The sequence below is a fragment of the Doryrhamphus excisus genome, chromosome 8, assembly GCF_030265055.1.
Source record: "Doryrhamphus excisus isolate RoL2022-K1 chromosome 8, RoL_Dexc_1.0, whole genome shotgun sequence".
NCBI lineage: Eukaryota > Metazoa > Chordata > Actinopteri > Syngnathiformes > Syngnathidae > Doryrhamphus > Doryrhamphus excisus.
Window position 1 is genome coordinate 14,321,712 of NC_080473.1, and position 26,341 is coordinate 14,348,052.

At 38.8% G+C, this 26,341-nt stretch overlaps 3 protein-coding genes across 9 annotated transcripts in view; 1 reads left to right on the forward strand and 2 right to left on the reverse strand.

Annotated features, from left to right (window-relative positions):
* Nucleotides 1-8,337, reverse strand: part of mecom (MDS1 and EVI1 complex locus) — a 169,461-nt gene extending 161,124 nt beyond the window's left edge. For 6 of the 7 annotated variants that reach the window (XM_058079545.1, XM_058079544.1, XM_058079542.1 and 3 more), the window contains exon 1: nucleotides 8,156-8,336. In XM_058079545.1, the coding sequence (XP_057935528.1) occupies nucleotides 8,156-8,192 (37 nt within the window). In that variant the 5' untranslated portion in view covers nucleotides 8,193-8,336. Of the gene's footprint in view, nucleotides 1-8,155 lie in introns of all 7 variants that reach the window. The other variant, XM_058079539.1, reaches the window with a different exon arrangement.
* On the forward strand, nucleotides 943-26,198 carry LOC131134361 (transcription factor 7-like 1). Its single transcript, XM_058079547.1, has 8 exons — nucleotides 943-1,050; nucleotides 22,451-22,712; nucleotides 22,826-22,887; nucleotides 22,975-23,049; nucleotides 23,185-23,329; nucleotides 24,524-24,631; nucleotides 24,696-24,750; nucleotides 24,816-26,198. Exons 2-8 carry the CDS (start codon nucleotides 22,455-22,457, stop codon nucleotides 25,040-25,042), a joined length of 930 nt encoding a protein of 309 aa, XP_057935530.1. The 5' UTR covers nucleotides 943-1,050; nucleotides 22,451-22,454; the 3' UTR covers nucleotides 25,043-26,198.
* On the reverse strand, nucleotides 10,013-17,150 carry LOC131134362 (lymphoid enhancer-binding factor 1-like). The gene is made up of 7 exons (XM_058079548.1): nucleotides 16,976-17,150; nucleotides 13,907-14,166; nucleotides 12,138-12,199; nucleotides 11,961-12,038; nucleotides 11,701-11,860; nucleotides 10,874-10,981; nucleotides 10,013-10,798 (listed from the first exon to the last, which is right to left on the reverse strand). Exons 2-7 carry the CDS (start codon nucleotides 14,159-14,161, stop codon nucleotides 10,763-10,765), a joined length of 699 nt encoding a protein of 232 aa, XP_057935531.1. The 5' UTR covers nucleotides 14,162-14,166; nucleotides 16,976-17,150; the 3' UTR covers nucleotides 10,013-10,762.
* Nucleotides 26,199-26,341: the final 143 nt, after the last annotated feature.

Here is a 26,341-nt window from a genome sequence, read left to right on the forward strand (position 1 = left end):
CAAAAAACTACATTCAACTGTTGATGACATCATCAACAGGTGACAAAGCTGACTTCTGGTTCCTGTTTCCAGGACGTTTTGTGATTATTTATTTTTAAATACACGGTTATGCTCACACAGTGCATTAATAACACAACAAATTACAACTGAAAAACATGCTAACCGAGGTGGACGCTAACCAAGGTTCCACTGTATAAAGCTTTTCTGGTATTGATATTGTATTGTACTTTATTACATCGTGCAGGTGTAATAATTTATTAATTTATATGCATTTAAAATTGCTGTATGCATGTAAAACTACAAAAATAAAACCATGTTTTTGTTTACATTGTCGTTGTGTAACTGTGTTAGTTAGCAAAAAACTACAGTCAACCGCTGATGACATCATCAACAGATGACAAAGCTGACTTCTGGTTCCTGTTTCCAGCATGTTTTGTGATTTTTATTTTTCTTTAAATACACAGTTATGCTCACGCAATGCATTAATAACACAACAAATTACAACTGAAAAACATGCTAACCGAGGTGGACGCTAACCAAGGTTCCACTGTATAAAGTGATATTGTATTGTACTTTATTGGACAAAGTTCCACCTGTTGATACGACCTAAAAACCTCATTTTATCGTTTTATCGCCTTGTTTTCCTCATGATTTCCTCCTTAAGATCACGGGGTGAGAAGCACCTCTTTGATTTCTGGCTCACTGCAGCGCGTCTGACCTTTGGGGTCACCGAGTGGAAAGAAGTGGATGTGTCACCGCTACGCTTCTCTCCTTGTTAGAATAATATTTCGACGCTGCTTTTAGGATGCTAACACTAATCAAAACAGGACATCCTGAGGAGGGCCCTATTCACCGTGCCGCTTCATGTTTTTGTGTTTGCGGAGGAGCGACAATCCCAGGAAGCTTGCGAGAAGGGTTCATCAAAGCTCTGAGTGGGGGGCCCCGGCTGCAGGATCGCTGGAATGCGGTGTGGAAAGGAATCTCTACTGTCCTATTGTTCCCTTGTTTCCTCGGTCTCATCACACGCCGGCACGTCCAGTTCACTTACAGGTAAGAAGCGCTAATCAGCTCGGCATTCCTTTCTCCAACGATTTTTTTTTCTCCGTCTACTGTGACCTTGGTTGACCGATAACACGTGTACACACGCATACAGTGCATGACTGGAACAGATATGAAGTTACTGTTATTACACTGTAATAATGTTAATTATTGGAATAACACACATACACATAGTCGCATAATCAACTGTCATTTCAGGACAGGCATCAAACTCACTATCGCGTCCAATCAGGTACACGTGCCGCAGCCCCAAACTTCATCAGGAAGAGCCGAGCTTTGATCAAATCTCCTCCCTTCATCTCTCCTGTCTCGTAAGGGTGAGAGGTCAACGCTTAATGAGCTTCGGGGAGTCAATTTGGCATGTCGGGTCCCGAGATGAAAGGTGTACTGTAATCACACCACACAAACACATGCATGTGCCCACCCCCGGTCAAAGTACTAATGTGTACAACTTTGATGCCCGATTTGGTCGTCCTTGATCAGAGTTGACTATCTCCCATTCCCGCCCTTCCCTCACCAAGTCACTTAGTCGCGACTGAGCTCGGGGGATCTACGCAGGGAGATCCCCGAACATGCCGTTATCGCCACATTTGTAAAGCAATTGTTAGATAATTCCTGTTTATAGGAATGTGTGCTTTCCAGTGAATAATGAGGAAGGGGGCCATTCTTTATGTCAACTCTCAATGAAAGGGCATGACATACTTGGCAAGGTTTACGAGCAAGCGTGTGCCAATTTGTTAAACATACAAAATATAAATATTTAAGTGGCATAAGCAACACATAAAACCAAATTATGAGAAAGACCTTAACCAAGAATTAGGATGAATAGATAGAATAGAAATCCTATGTAACATTTTTCTGGGTAAATATACTGAAGACATTAAACTGGAACAGTTCAGTTGCTACGGTCCGGTCGCTCCAAATGCACATAACAAAAACCTTTCCTGACACGGAGCAAATCTGTTTAACATGTAAGGGCATTTAGATCAACAATACTATCTGTCCCAATGGCTGGACAGGACAAATAATAATAATAATAATTAAAAAAAAATGGAACAGTTCAATATCCAAGAAGACTGTTCAAGATCACAAGATCTTCAACATATTAAAATATCAAGTCCTTGCGCAACATTGTAGCAGTATATCACCCATCATTTTGTATTTATGGAACCTCCGTTTTTGATATGAATCTGTTCCAAAAGTTCAGACAAAACCAAAGCATATAAAAAAATAAATTTTCCTTATAAGAAATAACATAAATCCAATTTAATCATTTCCAGACACCCAAAATTATTAACAAAAAAATTTTTGACCCATGTTCTACATGCAGAAAAGACATATGAAATGGCTAAATGAACATTTAACATCACCTTTACCGTGAGTGATGACTCTTGTTAGTGAACATGGTGATGCAATACATTACCGTTTCATTCTACTTCATTACAAACCTAACTTTAAAGAGTGGGAAATTAGAGCTGTATACTTGCTACCTTGAACATTATAGTAAACTAAACAGCAGCACACTGGCCCAGCTCATTTCTCTAACGTGTTTCTTTTAAACCGTTCCCTCTGCAACCTGTGTTAACTAATGAATCTTTACATTACAATCCTATTGTAACAAACGCTAATTTTTAAGTTTTTTCTTAAATCCAATAGTCTTTCTCATCTTATTCATTAGAACAGGGTGCATAGTGCTTGAAATGAGGAATAAAGGACAAAGATACTGAGTTGTTAATCGTTATGTGTGCATTCTATGTAGAAATAAACCACACATTATTAAAGGATTCCCTGGCCGGAATCTGTCTATTGTGTCCTAACTCTAAAAGAACCACTATGCACTTTTCACAGAGATTGAGTCACCAACGAACGGATGCTTTTTTTGGGCACTCAATTTCTCGGAATGATACACAGGCAAACAGACTAGTTTGTTCCACCGTAAGATAACGATACATGTTAATCTTCATCAAAACACAAATCCTACAAAAACCGGGGGAGTGCAAAAACTGAACTGTTTATTAAAAAAAGTGTGTGCATTTTCTACAGTGTATTTTTTTGTCATAGGGTGACAGCAAATCATCTGCTCAATATACTTGCATTAAAAACAAGAGTTCAGAACAATCATACATAGATGTTCCTATCAATTATAATTCATATGCAAATTAGATTAATCTGATTTTTTATCAGATTAATTGATCGATTTCTTCCATTGCCGATTCTTAAAATGTATTCATCATTTCAATATTGTATTAAAAAATATGTTAGAAAAGAAAACTAAACCCCTTGTATTGGATTGTAAATATACATGAATATGTATATTAAGTTATACACGGTATATGATTAAAATTTGGGGACAAATGTTAACAAAGTTTGCAGGGCTTGATCAATAATAGAACTGAATAGTTTTTTATGCCATTATATTTCAATAACATAAAAAAAATGATGTTACCATAAATCCACTACAAAGTCACCTACGTCTTCATACTTCCTTCTAATGAACAATGTGTCCGAACTTTAAAGAAAATTAAGGATGTGGGGTGGAGACCACTTTGATACATAATATCCACGGGGGCCTTTGAACACCCCGTGTTAAAGTAATTAACAGTAGCTGATGTGAGACGTGAAAAACTGTCGAATGCTGTTCATACCTGGATTTATGTTTTGAAATGAATCCGTCTATTTAATTAGGTGACAGACTTTTATTTTAACAAGCAAAGAAGTGGTAACGTGCCTCATTAATGGACTGGACCAGACTGCAAGCTCAGCAGTCTGGTGATATTATATATAACTTCTCAAACAGATGTCCAAATCAGCAAAAATGTCATTTCTCTTTAAAGAATGGCAGTTTGGAGGCAATGTAAACTTAACTTTAACTAGCCTTTGTTTACCGCATGTATGCAACTCACCGCTTATTGCACATATGTTAAAAGAACATGCATCAGCTGTGACACTTCTGCTGATAACGACTGCAGACTGCAGACAGATTGAACGTTTTTCTATGGACTACCTATCTGTAACGTCCTGACCTTTATCACGGACAAGAAAGCAGAATCGCCTTATTTATTTATTTTTTTTTTAGAAGGGGTAAGACTCCTTCATTGTTCTAAGCTGGTACAATTTCCCAGTGGTAAACACACAGCGGTTCCCAGGCATGACATGTTGCTGCACACACCCCTCCCACCATCTATCGTTTGGTGTTCCCACACTGCCTTGTCTGGGTTGTTGAGCCACACCGCCGCCTAAACAACAATGAAAACACAACGCGTTCAACATACATACGCTACTGCTGTATTTCTCATACAAGCGCACATGAATGGACAACTATATAACGATATGGTAACTTATAATCCATGTACTTGCCTGGGACAAGGACCTGCCTTCTAACAGGACAACTATGTATGTGTAAACACATCCCTAAACTCTTCCATGTTTCTGGAGAGACTAACATCAGGATAATATTTCATCTCCAAGAAGGAATGAGGAAAAAAAATGCAGAAGAGAGACAGATGTGGTTTGATAAATGAGTGGGCCCAAGTCACAGCAGCATACACACACATTAGAATGTTCATAAATCCCCGATACTTTGTAGGCAACCAGGCTATATTGCTGTATTCATAATGATCCATATTCATCATCACTGTGCCCATGCTATTGCTTGAATCTACATATATAATGGTAATGGTTTTATTTCATTTGAACATGCATCAGATTACAATTGAGTGCATCCCATAATAAGTTCCCAGTTCCACATGTCCAAAAGGAGTAGGAAGAAGCACAGCTTATTAAATCCTACCCCTCCATCTGGTACTTTTACAATCAGTAACTGTTACATTTGTTCACTTCCTGCTTTCCATAATACAGTTTAAGGTTTTTTGTTTTTTTTTTAAATAATGTACCTCGTACCGAAGTAGGAGGTGATATGAGCATCCAATGACGTAATGGGTACCATAGTAAGTGTCAATATAGTGATATATATAGCACATCATGACTGGTTCAAGACTCTTCATCCTTGTAGCAAACATCAACTTGAAATTTCAAACCACAATCACTGAAATGCGTAAATGTCAAAAACAAGCAAAGACTTTGAGACAAAATCTGCTATACATGTCAGCGGACATGAAGCCAAAACAATGCTAGTGACTTTGTTTTCATTGTTTTTCAACTGGTTTACACTGAAATTATGCGGACCAGTACAACGATGGATTCCTTATAATAAAGACCCAGGAAGCGGTCAAAAACTGTTGTCTTTGCAGAGTTCTTGTAGGCATCTCTAATGACGCCGGTGTACCACTATAGCGTCTATTTCAGGGGGTTAGCACGCAGGCCACAGAACTACATGACCCGGGTTCGATTCCCCGCTCAGGTATCTCTGTGTGGAGTTTGCATGTTCTCCCCGTGCTCCCGGGTACTCCGGTTTCCTCCCACATTCCAAAAACATGCTAGGTTAGTTAGCGACTCTAAATTGTCCATAGGTATGAATGTGAGTATGAATGGTTGTTTGTCTATAGTATGTGCCCTGTGATGGGCTGGCGACCAGTCCAGGGTGTACCCCGCCTCTCGCCCGAAGACAGCTGGGCTAGGCTCCAGCACCCCCGCAACCCTCGTGAGGAAAAAGTGGTAGAAAATGAATGAATGAATGAATGAATGTTTCAAACGTAGCGGGGTGGAAGACAAAGTAACAAGCCAACATTTTACCACTTCCACACGGGATGAGAGGAGAACTTTTGTTCACTATATCATCTCGGACATGCCATTGCTGACAACTGTAATAATGAGGGATTACAGGACTGTGTATGAAATATGAAATATATATCAAAAGAAAGAAAAGGATGTAGCGGAAAACTGGGAAACTATTGTCCATAGGTATGAATGTGAGTGTGAATGGTTGTTTGTCTATATGTGCCCTGTGATTGGCTGGCGACCAATCCAGGGTGTACAACGCCTCTCGTCTGAAGACAGCTGGGATAGGCTCCAGCACCCCCACGACCCTTGTGAGGATAAGCGGTAGAAAATGAATGAATGAATGAATATTTCTAGTTAGACTACAGAAAACTGGATCATGACTTTCTAAATACTGTAATTTTTTTAGCATTATTAAAGCCCTGTAGAAATGAAATAACACCCCTATAATCATCTTTACACTACAACTATTCTTTGTGGCTTAGCGGCAGAAAATGAATGAGAGAATATTTAAGACAGATAGGCTTTTTTGCATGGAAAAAGTTTTCGATATTTGAGTTCAGCTCATGAAAAATGCTGTTTACATTTTTTTTTTTTTAGTGTAATTGACTCACTTATTTTGACTTATTTGCACACAAAGTTAACAGTCATAATCTGCCCCAGTAATTGTTGACCTGGTCCATTAGTGGAGGAGTTACAGAACAATAAGCATTTGGAGCTTTGGCACCAATCAGAACCCCCCCCCCCCCCCCCCCACACTCTCTCTCTCGCTCTCTCTCTCTCTCTCTCACACACACGGAGAGAGTGTGTGTGTGTGAAGAGCTCCAGTTCCAGTACAACGAGGCCTGTTAAATGGGTTCTCCATTTCACTTCCATGGCGCAGGCCCACCCCCACCCCCGCCCCCCCCCCCCTCACCTTTTAAACGGTCCCATCTATGAAGCATTTTAATGAGCAAGACGCACAGCCAATTGCGCAATTGCGCAGGAGGACGACGCACTTACGGGAGAGAGGTGCAGACAGACCTCCAAAAATGACCACCGTTTAACTTGTAATAAAACTCACGCATGCGCTCTTCGGTGCGGGTTGCATTTAATGCAAATAATTCGCTTGTAATTATTTATAATTATTTTTTACATGCAGTGTATTACTTAGAATATGCTTTCTTCAACTCCCACAATACACCGCGGGGCGAGGCCTGCAAATCTTGGCTATATTTAATTGCGCGTTTTTGTGGTCCGCCACATTCCATGTGGACGCGCACTCATCAGTCAGCCTCCATCAATCTCTCTTACGTTTTACCGCCACCTCCGTTAAACACACAAGCATGCGTGGCCATTTGAAACACACACTGAACACATTTTACCAGCAGAGACGTTATTATGAGGGGTGTGGGAATTTAAATATTCACTGTTGACGCTGCGCAGACCCGGCTAGGGGGCCACTGCGGGCCCGCTCCTCTGGGGACGCACAAGGTTCTCCTATTGTGACTCCACAGAATGGAAATATCCTCAATTAGCCCTTTTTTAAATCCCTAAAATATTCATAGTTTTAAATGTACGTGACAGTTGCAGGGAAATTATGGAGTGTTTTTTTTAACATTTGCAATAATTCCAAATAAAATACAAATACATTCGGTTGTGTATTTATTAAAGTGCCATCGGAATACATTACATGATATTATATTATATTTATATTTTTCCCGTATTTACCCCCAAATTACACGACTATAAATACAACAAATATATAAATACTGTATTGTATTGCATTGTAAAGTGGATTATAAAACACCAGTCAATACAAAGGCATTATTTATTGAAGCTAGTCAATACATAAATAGCAATATCAATCGAAGTAATTGATTGAATGGCAAAAACGCAGCAAATTACTACAAATAATTTAGTAAAATGAAGTATTTTATTTTATTCCATGTACATTTTGTAAAAACAGCCATAAATAAATAATAGTAATAAACTTAATCTGTTTTAAAAAAGTTGTGCGTTGTGCATTTGCGTTTAATAATCCATTTTTTTTAATTTTGCCACAAAAATAACATAAAAAAGGAGTACAAATCTTCATTCCTTGTTTATTTTTCTACTTCTACGTTGCTGTGTAGTGACTGGCAGCCCACAGCAGCACTGTAGTGTCCACTGATGTGGATGAGATGTTTCACCTCCACCGTGGGTTCCGCTAGAGCGCCCACTACATGCAACGTGCGCGTCAAGGACTTTGCACAAAGTTCTTCCATCGCTTCCAAGCGTAACTTTTTCACCAGTGACAGCGTTCGCGTCGAGTATTTTCGGACATTATTCACAACTTTTCCACACTTAAATCGACTTGAGAATGAAATTGAAAGTGAAGTTATTGATAACACAGCGATCGGATGCCGCGTAAGAGAAGAAAAAGGGATGTTGCACCTACTTGTGGCCAGTTTCCGTGCCCTGCCTTTGGACCTCATGGTGCCCGTCTCTCGGCGTGGATTTGTTTGGATTTTTTTCTTGGATCCCTTTTTCTTCTTTTTTTTTTGGTTTTTTTTTTCTCCCCTTCTCCTCTATCCCTTTTCTCTGGGTTTCTCAATCCCAAGCGCGCTATCTCTCCTGCATTGTCAGTCCGGACACCTTCGCACATGCGCAGAAGCCGCGAAGGTTCTGCCGGCTGCACATGTCAGACAAGTTGGGAGCTATTGATCACTTTGATTGATCACCTCAAGTCCTCCACGTGCACATTTGGATGCTTTTGTGGCACTTTTACATTTGCATGTTGTAAGAATTTATTTTACTTTATTAATTACCATGTTTTTTTCATGATTCACTTTGATTAAGTTGTATTAAATTGTATTTTTATTAAAAAACTCTCCTCCTGAAGGGGGCTGACCCTTTCAAAAGTCACATTAATCACTCCTGCATGCTGTTGTTTTTTTATATTTTGGCACATTTAATTAAGAAATCAAGTTTTTCATTGTTAATATTATTGTATAACTATTCAAACGTCACATTAATCACTCCTGTATGCTGGGGTTATTTTATTTTGCACATTTAATAGTAAATAGTCCTATTCTTTTATAACTCAAATTATTATCATTATAAAATTAAGACATTATTTATCACATTCTTTACTTATTATTGAAAACTGTTCTGTTAACATTAACATTTATGTATATATATATATATTATTGTAAAATATATATCAAACTATCGACTTTTTTATCATTTAATTAATAAGAACCCTGTAAGTGAACACATGATTAGTAACTGGCGTGACAAGAAATAAATTCTGCTTCTTCCTCCTCCTTTTCAATGGACTAAATAAACCCTTACACATTATGATATTGTAACGTGAGAATCCAGATGCGTTTACATCTTTACGTAATTTTCAGTTTTCGATGAATTAAATTAAATAATGGAAAAAACATTTCATTCATTTGTTTTAAAAAATAATGTGCAATAAAACACATACAGCAATGGATACCTTGTAATTAATTAACCCTTTAATTGGTTAGTGAACTCTTATTGGTTGGGTGGAGATAATGAAGTGTCACCGTAGCAATACAAAAGAGTGCTGATAATTCCTTGGTTATTGCCTGTCTCGTGCTCGCCATCTCACGTGCAAGCCAGCTCAAATTGCGTTCAAAGCACTAAGATAAAATTAGATTTTGGACATTAATGTTTGTAAATACTGTCTTAAAAATAAAGTCCATTATAATTTTGTTTTCAAGTTGGATTTATCCATACCTGGGGTCGCCACAGGCAGTCAATTATAATAGAAATACATTTTTAAAATCTTATTTGTAGAAGATGGGGATTACGCCTGTTATTATGTACGTGATTGTAAAATGTAACGTAACATAGCAGATACAGATTCCTTTTTTTTAACTACTTTTGAGGGGGAAAACTGTGGTAAAAAAATAAGTTTTTTCAAAAATATTAGTCGCGCTTCTTTGAATTAAACATATTTGACATGTTTCCCCTGAGAAGACACTAAATAAAAGTTTTCTATTTTCGATGCCGCGTATCCTCATAAGGGTCGTGGGGACTAAATTAGGTTCAATATCACCAAAAATACTTTTATAGATTTGATGTATAACTCGATACGAAGCTGTTTCTTTACGGTGCAGTTTGAATCTACTTAAAAAAAAGTACTTAATTTCTCCTTGGGGGTGTTGAATAATTGCCTACAAATATTAAGACTACACTGCCCTCTAGTGGCTGACTGACTGTGGTGCTATCAGTTCTTATTACCAGCACATGTCAAAGTGATCCAAATTCATTCAAAAATTCATCATTTTCAAATGTATTTATTTTCTAATAAGTCAATTGCAGCAGCATTACATGTAATCTCAATAAAACAGTTTCCAAATATGTATCTTATGAGCGATACTAATGACCTTCCATCCTGTTCAATAACCTCTAATGAAGACAGTATTGGTGGAGGATTCTGTGGAGACAATTTGCGGACTTGATAGTGGCTACAAATATCCTGACACACACACACACACACACAAACACACACACACACATTTTATAAAGTCATCCCCGTCCACTCAGCTGATGCTCCCCTTGCATCAGCTCTGTGAACAGAGACGTCAAGACAAGAAATCAATGTGACAGTCGATCAGGTTTATTTACCTCCACTTTCCTGTAACAGCACAAAGCAAGATCATGGTTAAATTCCCGGTTGCGGGGGCATTTAATGGAACCTCCCAATGGATCAAGATGCTTCCCGCACAGGTCCTGCTTTCCGTGTCATCGGTAACAGATAAATTGCATCTACTATTATAACGAATGACTAAATATCACTCAGAGATGTCATAATTACAACGCACCTTTTTGAAGGATACAATGATGCTCACTAGCTAGGATACATATGATGTAGTTAACAAGGACAGAGGTCAAAAACAGTGTCTGGTGTTTGACCTTTAGGGTTAGCTGTTCCCAAGAGACTAGTACAGGTTATGAATTCCAGTGTTCAAATATATTTCCATCCTGTTTTGTCTCCTCCTCAATCTCAGGACCCTCGCACTCCTTTCGCTCAATCCCTGATCCTTTTATTGTATCGCTTTTTTCCCTAAAAAAACAAACACGTGACTTTGCATTTCAGCTGTTAAAATCATCAATAGAATAAATTGTGTACAAGACTTACATAGTTGTGGCGGCAAGACCAGTCTGGATGCTGCTGGGCATGAAGTCGCCGCTCTTCTTCAGCTTGTTCGTAATATTTGGCCTTCTCCTTTTCAGGTAGCAAATGCCACTATGGACATAAACATAGCTAGAATTAGCAATTGTCACTAGCTATCAGTAATGTTACAGTGATGAGAAAATTCAAGTTCTGTTCAGAAACAGGGAATAAAAAATAAGTATTTAGTTTTTTTCTGTTTAATTTCTGTCTTGTGTGTCTTATTTCCTATAATTTTGTCTGCTATAATGAGCAATACAAGTTTAAAAGTGACTATAGGGTTGTTATGTCATGTGGAGGACTCTAATAATGTTAACAACTAAAATATAAATGATAACTAAAATATTTGATTTATAAACAAGAAATTCTACTTGATGAAATTGAGTTATCACGGCTATGTATTGAGCAATACAAGTTTAAAAGTGACTATAGGGTTGTTATGTCATGTGGAGGACTCTAATAATGTTAACAACTATGTTAAACAGTGGTCAGAGCATTTGTGGTCATGTGTGCCCCCCCTAGTGGTTGTGGTTTTAAACAACCACATGGGGTGTTAATGCCAGAATCCGGCCCTGAGTACAGCACACTATTTTGTTTTGGGGGATTCTATTTGTATTCCTCATCAGTTCTCGGATAGTGAACTGGCCTCTCTCCAACAACCAATCCCAAATCCGCAATTTTTTTGTCTTGCAGCGGTTCTCAATCGGGAAACCGACCCGTTCTCCAAGTTTAGACTTTAGCCAACCGCTACCCCCCTGAATTAGTTTTGACACAACCCGTGCAAACAGACTTACCATCTTTCCTAAGGTCTCATTTATGACAGCAATATTGGTCGAGGAGGACCTGTCCTTGACAGCTTGCCGATGCTCCTTGGAGAACAACATGAACGCGTTTAAAGGCTTCTTGACATAAGTTTGCTCTGTGTAATGCTCATCTACTTTTTTTGTTTTCTTCCTGAAATGCAAACCATGCAATCCATTAATTATCATACACACCTAAGCATAATTTTTTTTTTTTACTGAGGTGACAGAAATGAGACAAAAGATAATCTTACTTCATCTTAGGGATGTTGGCTGGAAGAGGAGGAGTAATGTTTGACGGAGCTGTAACTTTGTACAACAGCTCTCCATTCCTAAAAAAAAAGAAAACAGATTGATAAAGATAACACAAAGTGTATGTGGGATGTTTCCTGAATATTTCAAATGTTGTTTTGTAAGTGTGCATTACATACAGCAATCCAACAGGACGCATATTCATGCCATTAGGCAGCATCACCTCTGGTACAAAGTTAGTCTGGAGGTGTGACACACAGCATAACGCATATTTGTAGTAATAATACATGATATAGGTAACTGACAATGTTTTCAGGAGACTTTTAAACATGATGAAAAACGTTCAACGCTATAGGCCTGATCTACTTAAGGTTTGCATGTCTAAAAACACATCAACGTCGTAGCGCCCAGAGCTGATCTACTAACAGGATGTGACGAAAATCGGTCCTTCATGAATAGGCTGAATATTCATTCATTCATTTTCTACCGCTTATCTTCACGAGGGTAGCGAGGGGTGCTGGACCCTATCCTAGCTGTCTTCGGGCAAGAGAGACTGGTCGCCAGCCAATCACAGGGCACATATAGACAAACAACCATTCACACTCACATTCATACCTATGGACAATTTGGAGTCGCTAATTAACCTAGCATGTTTTTGGAATGTGGGAGGAAAAACCGGAGTACCCGGAAAAAACCCACGCATGCACGGGGAGAACGTGTAAACTCCACACAGAGATGGCCGAGGGTGGAATTGAACTTGGATCTCCAAGCTGTGAGGTCTGCGCGCTAACCACACGACCGCCATGCAAGCCCTAAGCTGAATTTATGCAGGATATCACGGCGCAAAAAATATTGTGAGGAAGAGATGCAAATAATTTAGCACTCACAATATGATTTATCAAACTTGATCCGAGTTCGATTCCACCCTCGGCCATCTCTGTGTGGAGTTTGCATGTTTTTTCTCCGATTTCCTCCCATATTCCAAAAACATGCTAGGTTAATTAGCGACTCCAAATTGTCCATAGGTATGAATGTGAGTGTGAATGGTTGTTTGTCTATATGTGCCCTGTGATTGGCTGGCCACCAGTCCAGGGTGTACCCCGCCTCTCGCCCGAAGACAGCTGGGATAGGCTCCAGCACCCCTGCGACCCTCGTGAGGATAAGCAGTAGAAAATGAATGATTGAATGAGTTCTCCTCCTATTTTGTGTGGAAGTGGTAACTTTTTGGCTTCTTATTTTGTCTTTCCCCACCCTCGGCCATCAGTCCTAAGACAGCTGGGATAGGCTCCAGCACCCCCTGCAACCCTTGTGAGGATAAGCGGTAGAAAAATGAACGAGGCCTGCATGCTAACCACTTGTCCACCGTGCAGTCTCAAAAAAGACATAATAACAATAATAAATGAAATACATAAAATACATAATAAGGACAACTTACAATGGAAGGGAAAATACAGTACTTTCCCATTGGAAAAAAAAAACCAAGGGTACTATACACATACAAATATTTCCACTACATGTACATTAAATGACAAAATACAGTAATATAACATTTTGATGTTGCAATGTCTCTACTGGGAGTTCACCAGTATGTTTATTTGCATCCTCCACCAAAATCGCAAGATCCTCTACCAAAATCTCCATGGTAGTTGGTAGCATAATCCTCATTAAATATAAATATGGGTAGTCTACACCACTTTTGCATCTAAAGCAATCATGGCAGAACACTCGCCCACTAATTTTGTAGTTCGTGCAATTAGTAGCTCGCTATCTTAGTAGATCAGGCCCTGCCTTATAGCAATTAACTATTATTTTAATTAAGCTATTATCCAAAACTTTGCATTAGCCCGCTCCAAAACAATGGTGACCATTGGTACATAATAACAATACTGATTTGATTATTTAATGACCTTGAAACTTTTCTGCAAGCAGTGATTGACACATGGCTTACCTGGCCGTGGACATGAGCAAGCGTTTCAATGCTCGGGGGAAGCGGCTGCAGATTCTGATGACTCATGGGTACAAAGTGCATGCTGGGAGCAGCCATCACCGGATTTGGTTGCATGTAACTGTTTTGGATGGGAACAAAGCCCCTCTGCTGGCTGCCCATTGCCTGATGGTTGCTGTTGTACCTTGGCCCGGCAGGTCGTGATGGTTGAGCGGGATTGTGAGGAAGACATTTTGATGTAAAACCTGGCATTTCCATAGCCCCTGCGAAAATAAATGACAACCTCTCGTTATTTACCATATCTTAATTATTGTGTGGAAATATGGGGTAATAACTATAAACGCAATCTTCACTCGCTAAATGTACTGCAAAAAAGGTCAGTAAGGATAATTCATAATGCCGCCTACAGAGAACATACTAACTCCTTATTTCTAAAATCACAAATACTTCAACTTGCTGATATAGTTCATCTTCAAACAGCTAAAATAATGCATAAGGCTAAGAATAAACAATTAGCTAAAAATGTCATCCAATACTTCTCTACAAGAGAGGAGAAATATGATCTCAGGGCAGAAGTACATTTGAAACACTTCTATGCTAGGACTACGTTATGCTAGCCATAGCATTTCAGTATGTGGAATCAAACTATGGAATGGATTGAGTAAGACCCTCAAACAATGCACAACGATGAGCCAATTCAAGAAACAATACAAGCAGTTGATGTTTGCTAAATACAAGGATGAAGAGTCTTGAACCAGTCATGATGTGCTATATATATCACTATATTGACACGCACTATGGTACCCATTATGGCATTTTATGGTCATATCACCTGGTACTTCGGTACGTGACAAAAAAAAAAAAATAAAATAAAAAAAGATAAAAAAAATGTTTTAAACTAAATAAAAATCTATAAAAATTAATAAAATAAATTAATAAATAAAATAAATTTGCTATATACAAGGATGAAGAGTCTTGAACCAGTCATGATCTGCTATATATATCACTATATTGACACTTACTATGGTACCCATTATGTCATTTTATGGTCATATCACCTCGTACTTCGGTACAAGGTACATTATAAAAAAAACAAAAAAACCTTAAAACTGTATTATGGAAAGCAGGAAGTGAACAAATGTAACAGTTACTGATTGTAAAAGTACCAGATGGAGGGGTAGGATTTAATAAGCTTTGCTTCTTCCTACTCCTTTTGGACATGTGGAACTGTGAACTGATTATGGGATGCACTCAATTGTAATCTGATGCATGTTCAAATTAAATAAAACCATTACCATTACCATTTCCATATATGGGCCCAAAATGCTCTATTTTGGTTGATTTATGGGAAATTATGTTTGAACCTTGTTACACATGAATGTGACTAAGCTCATTTTCACTTTGTGTAGGATGTTCCTTTGATGACCTATAATGATGTTTTCATGCATTACGGGTCCTGACAAATACAGACTTTCATTTTTAATCAAATTCTAACACAGTGATAAGAGTATTTAGATGCGCTCAGATATGTTTAGACACCATTTTAGTCCACAGGACAGAAATATTTGCAACTACTTTGTTTCTTGCATTCTAAGCAGTCTTTCTTCCTTTATTGTATCTTTTAAAATGAAGATCCTTTTGATGTCTTTTATGATCTTTGTGAAACCTGACTGGCAATAACTTCAATTGGGTCCCGAGTACGGCGGGAAAATTTGGTGTGAGGGCAATGAGTGCGGCGAATAGCAGCTAACAATAAGCTTGAATTATATGCTACACTGATGGAATTTTGTCCGGCCTTCTGACACCGTTATTGATTAACAATTCCCTCGGCGGGGGTTGTACGCTTAAAGTATAATTCTGCACTAAAACACCCGGAAATCTTTTGTTAGCTTGTTAGGTTGAGGTGCAGCAGTAAACAATTACGACTGGTGACATCCACATAGAGCTAACTTGTTGATGTTGGGAATTCCGATGTTCATGAATGCACCTGGCTGTGAATGTTCCTGGCTGAGGAGATGAAGAGATGCGTGCGGGAACGACCAGGATGCTGCAGTATTTTGTCGTTGTTCCTATTTGCCAACTTTTTCACTCAACATGCTCCGCTTCTGGTGGAAATAATATACCAAGAACAGTTTTTCTAATATTTTTTCCAATATTTTCACTTGAAAATGGAAGAATCTACCATCTTTCCCAACAACACTCATACATCATGGGTTATAGCATACAGATGTTTGAAGTTGCGAGCATAATTCAGGGTAAAATTCAGGGTAAAATAATGATATAATATTCACTGCACTGTAATAATATGTAATATTACATATCTTTTATCCCAGTCTCGTGATTGTTCCATTTAGTAGGTTTAATATGAGTTTCCCCTTTTTTGGGGGGCCACCTATGATCACTATGAAGTCTCCATTTAAGTCTCCATATACCAGTGATGAGACCTCATACAGATGAGTGACAGGCATATCAGACGCACAGTAAGGGAACTGTAACGGACCGATGTTACAGTTGTAACATTGAAACTATATTGTCTTTGCATATCTTGAAATACTATATTTAATAATAGGGCGTCATTTTGATAACCAATGAGCTCAAATTTAAAACAAATTGTTGTAAATCAACTTAAGGATCGACTACAATGCTTGTGTGTGGAGTAGAAGTTGGGTTCAGGGCCTTCAGGTGGTTTATTTATTTTTATTATTTTTTTATATATACCTTTTGTTGTGTTGTTTTATGCTTTCTTTGTAGCACTTTGAGATTTCCGTAATGTAAAGTGCAATATAAATAAAATTTATTTTTATTATTATTATTATTATGTATCCAGGCCCAGAATTTAGTGCTATGCCCCTGGTCACATGTGGTATTTCCCTAGTAGACTGTACCTGTATATCATCATTGAAAACAACTAGTGTTCCATCTCCTCCATAAGAAATATAATGATAATTCCACCATATTTCTCGTTGGTTTGGAAATCCAATCCAATGCAGTTTCGAGACTCGATGTACTTTTACCGATCGCAAAAACTGACATTTTTATGGTATACATTGCAAATGTGTTGAAAGTACTTACTGTGGTCGTTTCCAGTGATAGGTTTGTTATTTTAATTGTGAATGTCGGGTGAGTTTGCCTTTTTTGTCTCCAAATCCATATGGGAGGAAAGTTAAATTTTGATGCTGAGACTTGTCTCTGGGAGCCCCTTCTCACTCACATCAACACTGCCGTCAAAGACTTCAAAGCAGTGATGGTCTTTCGTGTGTGGTTTTAGTGTACTTTGACACATCATGCGCATGATGATAAATTTCTTTAAATGATTATGATGTGATAATCCACCCTTTCAATTTTATTTTTTTTTAAAATTGCGGTCGTAAAGGGTGGCTGCACCTGGGAAGATGGGAGTGGCTATTTAAAATGGCATCTCAAATGGCGTCACCGTCTCCGTCATCAATGCCTGGCTCAGAAAGCTTTCTTGACGCCGCCTCTGTTCTGTTTTTTTATGTTGTGTTGGTACTTTTGATCTGAAATACTTCAGACTATATTGGAAATAAAACATCACAGTCATACATTTTTACTGGCTGTTTGTCATATTTATTATTCAGGGTATACAATATAAAAATATTTTTGTCTGCCAAGTCACTTGTAAGACAATCCAGACCATGATGTAGTTCCGTATTTCCCGTTCTAACAGTTGGATAGCCTTTTAACGACTAAAAGCATTGACAGTGTTAACGACTTTGGGAATGAAGTTAGTTAGCCGATATACATTTATGAAAACCAAAAATTATCCAGAATTCAATTATTCTTGGTAAAACAAACATGTGACATCAAGAGTGACTGTACACTTCTACCTGTCACTCAAATCTGTAATATGCACTAATGGTATATAGCTTTAAAGAGGTATTTATCCGAGGTTTTATTATAACAAATTAGTGTTGAATTGTAGTAAATCGGTTGGTACAGCCCATTTTGGCAGTAGGAATAAATATGACATTGAATGATATGAGGTATGCTTTGATTTAGGGTTTTTTTTCAATGAATTGGTGTCTATTTTTAAACTGTTTCATAATAATCTCCTTATGATAACATGTTTGACTCTCTCAGCTGTAACAATTCAACATATTAAAATAATGCAGTGTATTAACTGAATAAAAATGAACAACAAGGGCTACAAGTATTCAAAGCCTTTTTTTTTGGTAATTATTTGATAATCTTTGAGGTGTTTGAATTCAATTGATTGGACATGCTTTGGAAAGGTGCACACTATGACACCAGGTCAGCGCTAAACACAGCCCCCAGAACCGAGCCCTGCACTATGGACACCGTCCTTGATGACCCAGGACCCATCGACTGCAGAGGTTTTTAAACACGACCTAAAACCCCATCTTTATAAATATAATATTATTTATAAGTTTAGATTGGATTAGATCTTATAAGCAGGCTTTTTACTTGCTATGTAAACACATTTTATATTAGTATTATTATTATTGTGGGGTTGCATGGCTGACAAGTGGTTAACTCGCAGGCCTCACAGCTAGGAGACCCGAGTTCAATTCCACCCTCAGGTTTTCTCCAGGTACTCCGGTTTCCTCCCACATTCCAAAATCATGCTAGATTAATTAGCGACTCCAAATTGTCCATAGGTATGAATGTGAGTGTGAATGGTTGTTTGTCTATATGTGCCCTGTGATTGGCTGGCCACCAGTCCAGGGTGTACCCCGCCTCACGCCCGAAGACAGCTGGGATAGGCTCCAGCACCCCTGCGACCCTCGTGAGGATAAGCGGTAGAAAATGAATGAATGAATGAGTTCTCCTCCTATTTTGTGTGGAAGTGGTAACTTTTTGGCTTCTTATTTTGTCTTTCCCCACCCTCGGCCATCTCTGTGTGGAGTTTGCATGTTCTCCCCGTGCATGCGTGGGTTTTCTCCGGGTACTCCGGTTTCCTCCCACATTCCAAAAACATGCTAGGTTAATTAGCAACTCCAAATTGTCCATAGGTATGAATGTGAGTGTGAATGGTTGTTTGTTTATATGTGCCCTGTGATTGGCTGGCCACCAGTCCAGGGTGTACCCCGCCTCTCGCCCAAAGACAGCTGGGATAGGCTCCAGCACTCGTGAGGATAAGCGGTAGAAAATTAATTAATGAATTATCATTATTGCAGGAATCTTTCTAACTTTGTGTATTATTTCCAGTATGATGTGTATTTGACTTTAGGATTATTTGCAGTATTTGTATGTATGTGTTGTTGCGTTTTTGTAGTTTCACCTCTGTTCCGTCATGTCCTTCATCCCCTTCTCCTCCAATCAGCTCTCTCCATCCACAAGCGTTCTGACCCGGAGTGCTTTGTCTTGATAGTAGTCTGCATAGTTTAGTTCCTCCAAGTTCTGTCAGGTCCAGTTTGTTCCTCGTACTGCTTGTGTCACCCGCATTTTTTTCCCTGGTTGTGGCTTCCCTGGTTGAGTCTGACTTTCCACTATTTGGGTCCACCCAGCTCATTCCAGAGCTATTGTGAAACTTGGATAGCGTCAAACAGTATAAAACCACAAGTATTATGATCAAGAATTCAAGTCTTTCTCATTTCTTGTCAACACTTACCTGAGAAAAAAAAAAATTAATTACTGAGGTATCGGTCACAACACAGAAAATATAAAAACTCCAAAAAATTGCTTCAGTTTTCAATTGTTTCCGATTTCGTTTTACATTTCGGAACAAATTAAAAATAAAAAAAACTGTACTGTATTGCGATTGCCAGCAAAAAAACTATGAAAATACAAAATATTTTCAAAGAACAAAAAGTTCAAAACAACAAAAAATTTTTCCATCCTATAATATGTCAAAAGAAACACCGATGTGAGCAACAGTAGTAACTGCCAATGCTCTGACGTGGTGTTTTTTTTAATTATTTGCATGTGATTGAGTTATGCAATTAACAAGTTGTCTGTGGCGTTCTTTCAATGGGGGCAAAGTAACACAGAAAACATGTACAACATTGTAGACTTATGGAGTGTTAATCAGTAAATGGAAACCCGCATCTACCCACTCATACCTGCAGAGATGCCAGATCTGGATCTTCACTACAAACAACCTCTGCGGCATACCTGGTACCCATCGCTGTTGTTTCACCTTGTATCCACTTCTTGTAGTAACTTCAACCAAAGCAAATGATAAAATATTGCCACTGTGTTTTGCAGTTTTGTTGAAAAAAACAAAAAAAAAACCTCTCCTTTGACCGATAAAGGGCTGGACTTGTGTTGGATTAAGAGCCTTCTTTGCAAGGTGTGTCATGATCCTCGTATTTGACTTTAGGTGAGAGGTTTGGACCGTGAATCCATGATTTAAAGTACAAACACAATAGATGACATCATCACGCAGGTAATTGTGATGAATCGTAATGTATGTCATCATGTAAAGTGAATTAAAATAAAAAACATCATCAAAAAGGTGATGTCCCAAAGCACCCCGAAACACACATGAAAGACCAACACTGCTTTTATATCTTTGAGCACATAGCTGTGTCAGCGTGTGTTAAATTAAGAGAGTGGTGTTTATAGTGTGATGAATACAGAGTCCGTGCATCACAACTTGAGGCGCTACACATCATATGAATTCACAAAACAAGAAAAGCGAGCTCAACCGTCAGAGAAAAGTTTTAGTCAGATACCAAAGCAACATTGGGAACAGAAAGTAAGTAGTTGTAGTAAACAAGCAACATTTTTATAATATATAACTCATGCATTTCTGTTTGATGGACCTCCATGAACCTCCCTAAAAGTCGTGTCGAGGTTTTGGAGTATTGCAAAAAAACTCAACTCAAACTCATGAGGTCTGCTTCCTTCTTTTCCTTGATTGAGTCCCAATAATCTAAAATTAAAACTTATTTAGCGTTCCACTAAATGTGACTAAAAAGCACAAAATACACAAATAGAATTGCATAACCGCACACAGTAAGTACTTCAGTTATGACTTCACTCAGGACAGCATTGAAAACTACTTTTTTTAATGATCAAAACTTAAAAGTACTGAAAAAAACGGACCGATTTAAACTATTCGGGCCATTTGACAGTGGGTATATGCTCCCATAAGGGTACAAGGATGTCATAATACATAAAATTATTTTTTGTATTATCTTAGTGTGGTAAATTAGCACTGAAAAAAGGGAAAACAACACAAGGGACCATGACACCGTTTTAACCCAAAAATGGGCAAACATTTTTTATAGACTTTTTTGTTTAAAGAATAAAAATATTTGAAAACTGGTCTGAGAATGCCGGATTTTTTGTTCATTGCAAATAATTTTGACAATGTGGGACACTTTTTAAAGATGCAAAGAAACCAAACCATTTTTTCAGTTCATTTTCTATCGCTTATCTTCACGAGTTGTATGGTCATATCACCTCGTACTTCGGTAAAAAAAAAAAAAAAAAAAAAATTAAACTACATTAGGAAAGCAGGAAGTGAACAAATGTAACTCATATCACCTCCTACTTCGGTACGTGACAAATTTTTTATTTTTATTTTTTAAACTAAATAAAAATTAATAAAATAGATTAATAAATAAAATAAATTTGCTAAATACAAGGATGAAGAGTCTTGAACCAGTCATGATGTGCTATATATATCACTATATTGACACTTACTATGGTACCCATTATGTCATTTTATGGTCATATCACCTCCTACTTTGGTACGAGGTACATTATTAAAAAAAAAAACAAACTTAAAACTGTATTATGGAAAGCAGGAAGTGAACAAATGTAACAGTTACTGATTGTAAAAGTACCAGATGGGGGGGTAGGATTTAATAAGCTTTGCTTCTTCCTACTCCTTTTGGACATGTGGAACTGTGAACTGATTATGGGATGCACTCAATTGTAATCTGATGCATGTTCAAATGAAATAAAACCATTACTAGGGGTCGCCGAGGTGCTGGAGCCTATCCCAGCTGTCTTCGGGCGAGAGGCGGGGTACACCCTGGACTGGTGGCCGACCAATCACAGGCTACATATAGACAAACAACCATTCACACTCACATTCATACCTACGGACAATTTGGAGTCGCCAATTAACCTAGCATGTTTTTGGAATGTGGGAGGAAACCAGAAAACCACTTCCACACAAAATAGGAGGAGAACTCATTCATTCATTTTCTGCTGCTTATCCTCACGAGGGTAGCAGGGGTGCTGGAGCCTATCCCAGCTGTCTTCGGGCGAGAGGCGGGGTACACCCTGGACTGGTGGCCAGCCAATCACAGGGCACATATAGACAAACAACCATTCACACTCACATTCATACCTATGGACAATTTGGAGTTGATAATTAACCTAGCATGTTTTTGGAATGTGGGAGGAAACCGGAAAACCCACGCATGCACGGGGAGAACATGCAAATTCCACACAGAGATGCCCGAGGGTGGAATTCTTTTTTCAGTTATCGGAGCAAATTTTTAACGTCATCCTCATATCGGCCCCATAATTATCAGTCCAATCATTACTGTCCATCCCTATTTCTAGGTTCATAAAAGAAGCGATACTATCTCTTTATTTTCACAGAGCTATGGACATTTCAGGTTTCACGTCAAAATGCCTACCTCAGAATTCCGCTCAACCAGTCGGGCCAAGGTACAACACCAACCCCCAGCCAGTCACCAACCAGAACAGGGCTTTTAATGGGTTTGTTCCCATACAAAACTGTTACATGCAATCAAGTTCGATGATGGCTACTCCCAGCATGCACTTCATACCGATGAGTCATCACAACCTGCAACCACGTGGCCAACAGAACACGGAGATACTTCCTCAAATCTACGACCAGGTACGTTGACAGAGAGATTGGGTTCCATTGACCATAACATAGAATTCGACATCGAAAGAATGCATTGCTGTGTTAAATGCGTAAATGTGTCCATTGCTTGTCTCTGTCTCCAGACAAATTTTGTACCAGAGGTGATGCTGCCTAACGGTATGAACATGCGTCCTGTTGGATTATTGTGAGTAATGCAAGAAGATGATGCTTTAGATGAGCTGAAATATTGGCTAATATTGGCTATTTTATAATGAATATGTCCACTATTTAGGAACGGAGAATTGTTGTACAAAGTTACAGCTCCCAACTATACTGCTCCTCTTCCACCCACCATACCCAGGATTAAGTAAGATCCCTTTTTTTATATTTTAGCGGCTGGGAAATGTGATTGACAGGATTTGTCTCTTCAAGGATTATGTAACTTTGCTTGTGCTATTTTTAACATCATGCACGTTGTTGTCACCTTTTATTCAAATTTTAGGAAGAAAAACAGAAAAGTGGATCAAACATATGTCAAGAAACCACCAAATGCATTTATGCTGTTCATGAAGGAACATCGGCAAGCTGTGAAGCACCATTCGCACTTACGGAATAGCGCAGATATCAACAAGATCCTTGGAAGAATGGTAAGGATTTAGTGTTGTACTGGAAGTTTGCCTTGAAAAAGTACACTCATTTTCTGTTTATAATAGTCAATATACTGTAATAAGGGCGGCACGGCGGTTGAGTGGTTACCGTGCAGACCTCACAGCTAGGAGACTAGGGTTCAATTCCACCCTCAGCCATCTCTGTGTGGAGTTTGAATGTTCTCCCTGTGCATACGTGGATTTTTCCTCCCAAATTCCAAAAACATGCTAGGTTAATTGGTGACTCCAAATTGTCCATAGGTATGAATGTGAGTGTGAATGGTTGTTTGTCTATATGTGCCCTGTGATTGGCTGGCCACCAGTCCAGGGTGTACCCCGCCCAAAGACAGCTGGGATAGGCTCCAGCACCCTTGCGACTGGTGAGGATAAGCCGTAGAAAATTAATGAATAATGAATGAATGAGTTCTCCTCCTATTTTGTGTGGAAGTGGTAACTTTTTGGCTTCTTATTTTGTCTTTCCCCACCCTCGGCCACCTCTGTGTGGAGTTTGAATGTTCTCCCCGTGCATGTGTGGGTTTTTGCCGGGTACTCCGGTTTCCTCCCACATTCCAAAAACATGCTAGGTTAATTGGCAACTCCAAATTGTCCATAGGTATGAATGTGAGTGTGAATGGTTGTTTGTCTATATGTGCCCTGTGATTGGCTGGCCACCAGTCCAGAGTGTACCCCGCCTCTCGCCCGAAGACAGCTGGGATAGACTCCAGCACCCCTCGCGACCCTTGTGAGGATAAGCAGTAGAAAATGAATGAATGAATGAGTTCTCCTCCTATTTTGTGTGGAAGTGGTAACTTTTTGCCTTCTTATTTTGTCTTTCCCCACCCTCGGCCATCTCTGTGTGGAGTTTGCATGTTCTCCCCGTGCATGCGTGGGTTTTTTCCGGGTACTCCGGTTTCCTCCCACATTCCAAAAACATGCTAGGTTAGTTAGCAACTCCAAATTGTCCATCGGTATGAATGTGAGTGTGAATGGTTGTTTGTCTATATGAGTTCAACCAATCACTCGTCAGACCTCAGCCATGAGGACCCATTCAGGGTCTCACAGAAAGTCACAGATGTGTATCTTCTATTTGCTATATTAATACTACAAATAGTTGTTACTGTAAATGTGTTATTTTTATAACATGTTACTTTCACGTCTGGTGCTAACAAAAACAATGCATTGCTTCTTACATAGTGGCATTTGCTAGCGAAGGAGGAGAAGGCCAAGTACTATGAACTCGCTGACAAAGTGAAGCGAATGCACTCGCAGCAACACCCCGACTGGTCTTGGAGGCACAATTACGTAAGACTGACTCTTATATATGCAAATGAGCTGGCCACAGTGTAATACTGTTTTTGTTTTGTAGGGCAAAAAAGAGGACTATAAACATATGCGGGACACAGACGTTAACAGTTTGCAGGGTAAGGACAATGTCATGAAACCAGATACATTTGAGAATGAAATCAACTATATTTACTATGTATAGCTGCACTGGTGCCCGAACTGGAGGAGGAAAGTGTGCAGGCCGAGAGCGAGTCGGACGACGACGACCCTGACGTCTTGTCTCTGAGTTCAACAACAGTACAACTCTCCCTGGAACAGCACATTTCCCAAATATACCTGAAAGAGGCACCCGGCCTCAACGTGAGGACTGACCCCCCTCCTCCACCAAGATCACCCAGGCAATCGTCACAGTCCCGCCCGGATTGTTGACTTCTTCTTTTTTTGGGGACTTCTGTTGTGCTCATTCTGTCCTGAGCCAACCTTGGCAAATTTGAGACAATTTTTTTAAAGCCAAAAATGTATCACACACAAACACAAGCCTCTGTTTGAACACATGAATATGATCGAATTCATAACAATAACAAGTTAGCCAGTATCCTTTCCCGAGACTGTTGACATATTTGATCATACAATATGTCCGACACCATCGTTCAGACACAATTTTCTTGCACCAAAATCAATGGAGGTGCATTATAGTCAACATTTAACCTTGAACGCAATGCTGCTTGACCTCCAAAACTATTTTTTTTCATAGTTAATGGCTTCCAGACCCAACCACGATGAGTCAATATCCACAAAATAGGATTCAGTATTAATAAATTGAATATATTTTTATTTAGAGCATAAAAAATCAGTATAATTTATGTTATGTACAGTAATGTTGTTTTTGTAGACATGAAGTAACACAGTATTAACACAATAGTACTGCATTTTTTCCGACGGTTGAATACGCGTGTATGCTTTGCTGCATTTTGTTGCATTTTTGTTGCTCCTGTGTTGAGACACCAGAATATGCAAAACCGGATCGCTCCTCCCTGCAAAACCCTCTTACGTTAAGTGACGTGCACCTCCCAAAAAAAAAAAAAATTATCTTGCGGGCCGTAAGGGCTGTGATTGGTTGGCTTGTAGTCAACGTTGAATTTGGGATCAATATTTGTGATAAAAGTGACGATTGTCACCCATTGCTATAACACACCCTGCTCTCTTTATTTACCATTGTTTTCTACCTACTAAGGAAATTAACAAGCCAAATAGTGAACTCATTGCGATGACGACGCATCACATGTTCAAGCCTAACGAAGAGCTTCAAAATTGACAGGTCTGTTATTGTCTTTATTGATGCATAGCAGATGCCGGTGCCAGCAACTCATACAGTGGTTTGTACAGATAAACAAATATGGGTGGGGCATGACAGAAATAATTAAGAACCTTTGAGTTAATCCATTATAAACAAATATGGGTGGGGCATGACAGAAATAATTAAGAACCTTTGGGTTAATCCATACCAGTGTCAACTGTCGTCATCGGAAAACCGTTTACTGTCCAGGTAATGTCTTAAGCGACGTTCCTTGTGAGTATAAAAAAGTTTTACATTGTACTATTGTGTGTTAAAACTACAACACCATCTTGTTTTTCCTTTTTTTACAATAAAAAGTCCAATATCATGTAAAATTGCTTTTTTATGTGGGCTACTTTATTGTAAAGGAAATTGTGAATGTGAATGAGACA

What these genes read in the sequence shown, in the direction of transcription:
- LOC131134362 (XM_058079548.1), bottom strand. Translation starts at nt 14,161, where the DNA reads ATGGAAATGCCAGGTTTTACATCAAAATGTCTTCCTCACAATCCCGCT. An exon ending in ATGAGACCTTAGGAAAGATG is followed by an intron (nt 10,982 to 11,700) that starts GTAAGTCTGTTT and finishes TTATGTCCATAG; the next exon opens with TGGCATTTGCTACCTGAAAA. An exon ending in GGTCTTGCCGCCACAACTAT is followed by an intron (nt 10,799 to 10,873) that starts GTAAGTCTTGTA and finishes TTGTTTTTTTAG; the next exon opens with GGAAAAAAGCGATACAATAA.
- LOC131134361 (XM_058079547.1), top strand. Translation starts at nt 22,455, where the DNA reads ATGGACATTTCAGGTTTCACGTCAAAATGCCTACCTCAGAATTCCGCT. An exon ending in ATGCGTCCTGTTGGATTATT is followed by an intron (nt 22,888 to 22,974) that starts GTGAGTAATGCA and finishes TCCACTATTTAG; the next exon opens with GAACGGAGAATTGTTGTACA. An exon ending in AGACGTTAACAGTTTGCAGG is followed by an intron (nt 24,751 to 24,815) that starts GTAAGGACAATG and finishes TACTATGTATAG; the next exon opens with CTGCACTGGTGCCCGAACTG.